The 7,886-nt window shown below is 48.1% G+C and overlaps 3 protein-coding genes across 3 annotated transcripts; 2 read left to right on the top strand and 1 right to left on the bottom strand.

Annotated features, from left to right (window-relative positions):
* Positions 1–373: 373 nt before the first annotated feature.
* Positions 374–3,397, top strand: COCVIDRAFT_28243 (hypothetical protein; the record flags this gene model as incomplete). The annotated part of the gene is made up of 4 exons (XM_014699186.1): positions 374–968; positions 1,014–1,271; positions 1,322–2,562; positions 2,618–3,397. 4 exons carry the CDS (start codon positions 374–376, stop codon positions 3,395–3,397), a joined length of 2,874 nt encoding a protein of 957 aa, XP_014554672.1.
* A 135-nt stretch (positions 3,398–3,532) lies between these two features.
* Positions 3,533–4,432, bottom strand: COCVIDRAFT_39419 (hypothetical protein; the record flags this gene model as incomplete). Its single annotated transcript, XM_014699185.1, has 2 exons — positions 3,533–3,793; positions 3,872–4,432. 2 exons carry the CDS (start codon positions 4,430–4,432, stop codon positions 3,533–3,535), a joined length of 822 nt encoding a protein of 273 aa, XP_014554671.1.
* A 2,250-nt stretch (positions 4,433–6,682) lies between these two features.
* Positions 6,683–7,123, top strand: COCVIDRAFT_39418 (hypothetical protein; the record flags this gene model as incomplete). Its single annotated transcript, XM_014699184.1, has 2 exons — positions 6,683–6,877; positions 6,908–7,123. 2 exons carry the CDS (start codon positions 6,683–6,685, stop codon positions 7,121–7,123), a joined length of 411 nt encoding a protein of 136 aa, XP_014554670.1.
* Positions 7,124–7,886: the final 763 nt, after the last annotated feature.

Raw genomic sequence — 7,886 nt, 5'->3', positions numbered from 1 at the left:
AAAAGGACAATCAAAGACTGACGGCTGGCAAGGGGGAAATGACGGGCACAATCAAGATTGTGCGGGTTTGAATAACGGGCTTGGCAGCACAACGGGAAAAAAAGGGTCTCTATGACGTAGCGGAGTGGACCTGCATGCATCGCAAATCCGGGGACCCTCTCCACCTGCCTCTAGCCCCCAAGCTTCCAGAGCCCCCTAATCTTCACAAGACAATTCTTGGTGCACCCTCCTGGCCCGTCCCCTTTCCTTTTGTTTGTCACGCGTTGCGTATTTCTTTTTTTTTCCTCGCCCGCAGTTGTGACTCGACGTGTTCCTGGAAACGTGTTTGCTGGCCTGTCCCGCCAGCTCCGCACACCCCTAAATCCAACCCGCGATGCCTGTCAACACGATTTCGGTGGGCGCTGCTGTTACGCCCACTATTATCCAGACATATCTCTCACATTACCTCAACCGCCGGCCGCTTTCGCAGAAGCCTACAGCGCACATATCCTACCACGAGGGCCTCGAGCTCATTCGCCGTTTTCTCCACTACGCCTCGCTACATACTGTCGATGAATTGCAAGCATTCACTTCGCAGTGGGTCCCAGTCCCACGCTGGGTACATGTAAATGAGGTGGAAATCTCAAGCCGTCTGTTACAGCGCTCTGCCGAGCTCATTTCCGCCCAATTGGGCCCCAAAGGCATCAGGGCTGTTGGAGGAGAACAATGGTGGCAGTGGAGGCGCGAGGGAACTACACTAAAGGCGGAATGGATTGAGATGCGCAAGGACTACGAGGCGAGAAAGCAACTAGCGATTCACAAGGGCGACCGCATCATGCTCTACGTTCATGGTGGCGCCTACTTCTTTGGCAGTGTAGATGAGCACCGCTATCAAATGCAAAGACATGCGCGCAAACTCAAAGCCAGGGTCTTGGCTCCGAAATATAGGCTTGCGCCGCAATTTCCGTTTCCTTGCGGCTTGCATGATTGTAGGTAACCAAGTAGTCATATCTACGTTATGCTAACAGTCGTAGGTTTGGCCGTATACCTTTACCTCCTCGAAGAGAAGCATGATCCGACTACCATTATTCTTGCCGGTGACTCCGCGGGTGGAGGGATGGTCCTGAGCATGCTGGTAACGCTCCGCGACCAAGGCATACCTCTACCCGCGGGAGCGATCTTGATTAGCCCTTGGGTGGATCTGACGCATAGCTTCCCAAGTCTAGGTGGTGATGGCAAGATGGACTATATCCCGCCTCACGGGTTCTTACATAAACCCAGTATCAGTTGGCGTAGGTCGTCTTCTTTGAATACATGCCTCTACCGGCTAACTTTGTCCTAGCACCTCCAAATGCAGATGACATGCTTGAAATCGCAAAATCGGCAAAAGGAGGAACCGAGAAGAACGACGAGATCAAGAAGGCGAAAAGCCCTGAAGAAACTAAAGAGCAAAAAGCAGATCGAGTACGCGGGTTTTCTGTCACCTCCAACGATCGTCCTGTCTTCGATGATGGCTCAAAGCCTTCTGGTACGGGCCATGATGACGACATCTGGATCTCGCCCGACGGCAAATATAGCGTAGGGCCAAAGAGTCAGCTTTCTGTGCAACTCGAAGACGTGCGAGTTGAGATTAAAGATCAGATCCAGTTGTACACTCCCAACCACATGCTGACACACCCTCTGGTTTCACCAGCTCTGCAGCCAACACTTGGGGGCTTGCCGCCTTTATTGATTCAGACCGGAGGTGGTGAGTTGCTTAGAGATGAGCAGATCTACCTTGCCCACAAAGCTGCACAACCACTCGCTTACATACCACCGCCGTCCAACAACCAAACTGCCGAGGAGATCCAGGCTCAAGTGGCCAACTACAAACCAACCAATGTCCAACTCCAAGTCTGGGATGACTTGTGCCATGTGTGCCCTACTCTCAGCTTTACACGACCAGCCAAACACATGTATCGCAGCATTGCTCAGTTCGGCGCCTGGGCACTTGCGCGTGCTCAAAAGAAGTCCATTGACATACTTGACGACGACGAGATTTCCTATCTGAGCAGTGATTCGAGCGCTTCATCAGAGTCAGAAAGAGCTGGCCCCAATGTTTCATCCAATGGTGCAAACACATCGAATGCGAATTCTCCACAGAATGATTCGACAACTGAAAAGAAGGGACAGGCGGAAGCCCGCGTCGGCAGAGCTGGTGACCCGATTCCGCCTTTTGAAAATCATATGATTCGTCAGCGCGTTGACCGACATGGGCGGATCTATCCACTCGCCGCCAAGGAAGACCTCCCTGCTCTTAATATTCCCAGCAATGATGTTGGCGTGCCAAAAACCGGTCCTGTAAGCAAGTGGATGAAGGCACAGTCACAGTGGAACTCGAAGTTTGCAAAACAAAAGATCAAGATCCAGAAACAGAGGGTCGAGGATATGCGAAGAGGTTTCGAGGGCTTTGATGGGGAAACGCCACCCCCTACAGCGCTTGCTGGAAGACGGGTCAAGGGTATGAAGAATGAAAAGGCGAAGAAGAAGAGTTGGGGTATGTCGATGTGGTCTATCTGGGGTAGTTCCCATGACCAAGCTACCGTAAGTCAGCATATCACTGAATGGCGTGATATATACCTTTGGCTGACGGATACAGATTGTGCGAGAAGGAAAAGCAGAGCAGGGCACTGCCGAGCCAACAGATACTGTGCAAGCTCCACAACCCTCAGATACAGATGGTGCAGCGGAAAGCAAGTCCAAGCGAAGTCGTGGAACTGGACTATCTATGCCGAATTTCGGACGCGCAAGGTCACGCTCTCGTGTTTCGGCTGTTACCGATCGAGGCCAGGCTGATATGGATATGGATGATTTATCCCAGATGGACCTACCAAAACCCGGGCTTGCCGACGCAACAAGACTGGCACCTGAGCGTGCTGCCTCGGGCTTGCCATCGCTCACTGTTGAACAAGACAACCAGACCCCCATGCCGAATGTCATAGCCTCAGACAACCCTGCATTACCCAGTACTATCATTCCCAGTACTGATACCTTGACGACACGCCCTACAGCGGGTGGCATTGCGTATCCATTCCGTCTCAAGGTCGATGGAGCAGAAGGAAGGGATGTCAATGCTAGCACGGTTACACTTGCCAGTGTAAACATTACTACACCCCCGGCTCGAGATTCAAACGAATTTGAGAAACAGCTTGGGAATCCAGCATCGATTTCTGAGACCATGAATGATCAAGTGCAGAAGGAACAAGCCAAAGGAAGTAAGCACAGTTCAAGCACCGGAAAAGGGGCAGGGCTATTCAGCGATGGAGTTGACGAACCAGAGTCTGATGAGGAAAAGAAGGTGGAGCGCCCGCCTGTAGAGAGATTTGAGACCGCAAAGGAAGATCTCAGCACCCTCGCTGCAGGCGACGCGAAGTCGTAATGGTAGGCTGTAAACGGAGTTGGTCGGAGTAAAAAAGGTTAAGTGTGCGACATGTAGATACCCCATCGCGAGATATTCATAATACTGATATAAGAAACCATTGTTATCAAGATTTTGAAAGCTTCTAATTGTCTTTTAGACTTTCTGCTCCGCCATCCACTTTTCCGCTTCTTCCTTGTACTCTGGACGCCATCTTGTCAACGGCGGTCGTCCATTGATGATATCACCCACACTCCACAGCATACGCTTCTTATCCGTCTCTTCAGATACCTGACCATCTGGACAAACGATATAAAACTTGCCATCCTTCATCTTCTCATACATGTACTCCGCCACTTGATCCGAAGACCACGCCCCCTCTGGCACCGGTGCATCACTACCCGGCACCTTTCCAGCCTAACCACCCTATCATCAGCAATCACACGTCTCAAAAAGAGCATTCCTCACTCAAAAGGGAGCAAATCCGAAACTCACCAACGGTGTAAACGTCCACCCCGGAACCAACAAATGCACACCAACACCCGTATCCTTGAGATCAAAACTCAAATGCTCGGCGAGCGTCTTAACCGCTGCTTTACTAGCATTATACGCCGCGTTACCCGGCGGATTCGTAATCCCCTGTTTACTCCCAGTAATCACAATCGCCTTCTCGGCCCCCTCCTTCTCCCGCATCACCGGCACAAACGCATTCAGCCCATTCACCACGCCCCCCAGATTCGTACTGAGGATACTATCGAAATACTCGGCATCGCCCCATGTGCCTTTTCCCGAAATACCGGCGTTTAGCACGAGGAGGTCGATGTCGGATCCGATGCGCTGTTTGAGGGAGGCCCAGTCGGAGCGCGATGTTACGTCTGCGGCTATGCAGGTTAGATTTCCGGAGAGCGAGGTCGAGGCTTGGGAGAGGAGGGTTTCATTGGTGTCGGTTATCGTGACGCGCATTGAGTGTGAGAGGCAGAGGCGCGCGATGGCGTGGCCGATGCCCGAGGCGCCGCCGGTTATGAGGGCGTGGGCTGAGGGGCGGAAGGCGGACATTTTGTTTCTTTGAAGGAGGATTGAGATTTTTTTTTCTGGTGAGGAATCGAGGGGAGGTTAAATAAGGAATTGGAATGTGGGGTAGTGGTGTATTGGGAGGGGTGATGTACGTACTTTAGGTCGGGGTTAAGTTATCTCCGTTGGAAATGACATTTTGATGCCCGTATAAATACTGCTTGCGGAATGGATGGTTGCGAGGTACTGGTATGTATGTTTCGGTCCTATTTTACTTAGTAACTTCAGGGAATGTACCTCGGTTCTAAATACATGTGGTAGGCATGCTTGGCTTGTCAATCCTGCCTTGCTGTAATCAATTTTGCGTGTTATCGATACTCGATATCTACTAGTACCCCTCGTTTTAGCCACTACGTTCTCAAAGTCCATTCGACTATCCATAATTAAGTACAATGTAGTAGAACAAGCAGCTTGCGTTAGATCTTATACACAGGTGTATATATGCATATAAACTCTAAAATTTAGACTTAATAGTTGCGTAAACACCTCTTTTAGCCATTGTATAAAGCTAAAGATTGTCACACAAGGTCCAAACCACTTTCAATAATTATCCTTCTTTTCTTACAATCACAATGTCTTCTTCTCTACATCTCCCACAATATGGATGACAGTACGCCCTCGAAGAGGATAGATGAGCTCATACTAAGTCATTGTTACTGAGCATGTATCCAAGATTCTGCTGTAGACGACTTGCCATTGAAATGAGATTTGGTGCAAACAATCCAAACATCGCTTTTAAAAGTTAATGAGACCTCACTCAGAATAGTGTACTTGAACAATCTACTCTACTATTACATATTCCAGTGCTATAGAAGAATTCGTCAATGAGCAAGTATGGTAAAGGTAGAGGATCTGCAGAGGAAATCTAGAACTCATCAACATCATTATTCCTTTTATTGGTTTTTTCTTATTGCGTAACTCCATTTACAATCTCTCCTCAGCCCTAAATCTCTCCGAGCTTTTACGTAATAGTGATGAGTACAGTCACTACATACCGCTAGAGTTTCTGTTTCCGGAACATCTACCAATGATAAGAGCTAACCTTACCAGGGCTGTCATACCATAGAAGCATTCAACTACCCATTACGATGCGTAAACGATAGTATCTGTACACATTTATTTTATATAGTAAGTTGCAATAATATTTGTTTCACAAGTCCTCGTTTCTATCTCCCTGAAGTGTATGATCTTACGTTAAGTTAGTTACAACCGTAAAGCTACACGCCTGCTTTGCGCGCCAAGACTCCCAGGTTATGTGTTAAATATGCTTACGCAGCGCCGCGCTACTAAAACTTAGTTTCACCGAGAAAATAGCAGAAAAATAGGGATCGTCAAGTGTTGGTAGTTGTCTTATTTAAGTGAGAAGATTTTCACCAAAACTGTCTACTTGCCTCCTACTGCAAGCTCCTTCCTCGTCCGAGTCGTTCTACTGTCATAACCATGAAATCCTTCTCTACACTTTTTACTTTCACAATAGTCCTACTCGCAGGCTCTACTGCTGCGCAGGAACCACCTCAGCCAACTTCCTATTGTAGGTACTGTACTACATACACTACGTACGAGAACACGCGCACGTGTCCAAACGGTGTACAAAAGAAATGCACAGCAACATGTGATCAGGGTACAATTGCTGCAGGGAAACCTGCCTGCTGTGTATGTATTTCACATATGGAAAACTTGAATCATGCTAACATATACACGTAGACAATTGCTTGTTAAGAAAAAAACGCAACTGGCTAAAGTCTTGCCCGAAGTTGCGGTGAGATCGAGTTCAGAGTGCGTTGAGATACGAGAGTAGTTGAAGGTCGTGCCCACAACGCTCCAATCATCGTTTTGATTGCAATAGCATTAGAGGCAAATAACGCCAAGCCAAAAGCAAAGATGACAACATGTATCGCTGCTGAGGCGTCCAAAATCTTACATGCATTTTAAACCCCTGCACAGCTCTTGACACAGACACTTTCTTGGCGTTTATCCCTATCATTAATTATACCAAAAGATAAAAATATCTGCTTGGGGAATAGACTGATCTTGAGTGATGTATATAAATAATGTGCATACTGGAGCGCTGCTTGTTCATTACGAACCATCCCATTTACCTCCTCCCTTCACTTCACCGTCGCAACCATGAAGCTACTCTCCGCAACTTTTCTGGCTGTCGCCCTCCTGTCGCAGCTTGCAGTAGCACAAACTTTACAAATTACTTGCGAGCAAACAGGATCCCTTGTAAACAAAATGTTTTGTGCATCTACTCAAAAAGAAACCTCCTGTGTCACAACCTGCACTGCAGAGCAAGTCAGGAACAAAGCCGTAGTATCTTGTGTATGTATCTCTGCTCCAGAAATGTCTGGTGAGGCTAACTTTGGCAGACTGCTTCCTGTTGATCCAACCACTCCTGCGTCAGGATCCAACAGAGACAATAAGGAGGAGGTTTAACATAATCGGATAAAACATTGGGAGGCTACGGTAAAGGACTCGAAGATTCATGGTTTGTTCGCTACTCACCTGTGGAAAGCTAGTTCCAATAATACTCACTATTCCAACTTCTCTTGCATGATGTCGCATGCACCGTCTGCACTTCTCACGCTGTCATCTCCTCTAAATTGCGCAGCAACCCATTCTTCAAACCAGCCCCCAAAGTTTAGAACCCCCCAACAATTCCAGTTCAAACATTGAAACATACGAAACCATCGACCCGTCGAAAAGCACGAAACTCACCTATCGCCCTACTTCCCACACCTAGCCTAGCAGCAAATAACAACGAAAGAAGAAGAAAAAACACTAAGTGTTAATTCACCTCATAATCAACCTATCACCAACACCCAACTAAACGAAGCTAAAACAGAAATTCCCCGAAGATAACCCTAATCCCACTACCCACCGGCCCACCAACCACCTCGCTTCACCACACCTATCTTAGAACGCCCCTCCCCCTCCTCCACTCCACCAAAAAAAAACCACCCCACCTGCCCCTTTTGTATAAGCCAACAACCACTCAGCATGTCTCATCCCAGAAATACAACAAATACCAAACAAGTGGAGTGAATCCAACCCAAGGTAAGTAAAACGAGGTGTGTAGCAAGGTGTGGCGTCGAAGCCGCGCTTGCAAATGATCTGCACAGCCGTACGGGATGCTAAAATCTCCAATTGGCAGCCACATACGTCTAGCTACCCACCATAGCTTTGTACATTCTATTTACTTGGTTGATCAAATGCCCGGCTTGGCTATGTAGAAAAAGAGAAAAAAGCGGACTTAGAGGGAAATCCGGCTAAGGGGGAGGGGGGAGGACACACGTGCTTCATATTTTGTGCTCTTTTTTTTTTACACAAACAGAAGCGAGTGCACAAAAAAAAGAAGAGATGTTGGCGGGGTGTACCTGGCGGGTAGGGGTGCAGATGGGATGAGCGGGTCGTTTGACACGCGAAAAAAAATATGGGG

Source organism: Bipolaris victoriae, assembly GCF_000527765.1.
Source record: "Bipolaris victoriae FI3 unplaced genomic scaffold scaffold_65, whole genome shotgun sequence".
NCBI lineage: Eukaryota > Fungi > Ascomycota > Dothideomycetes > Pleosporales > Pleosporaceae > Bipolaris > Bipolaris victoriae.
This window is presented reverse-complemented; position numbering and strand designations above follow the sequence as displayed.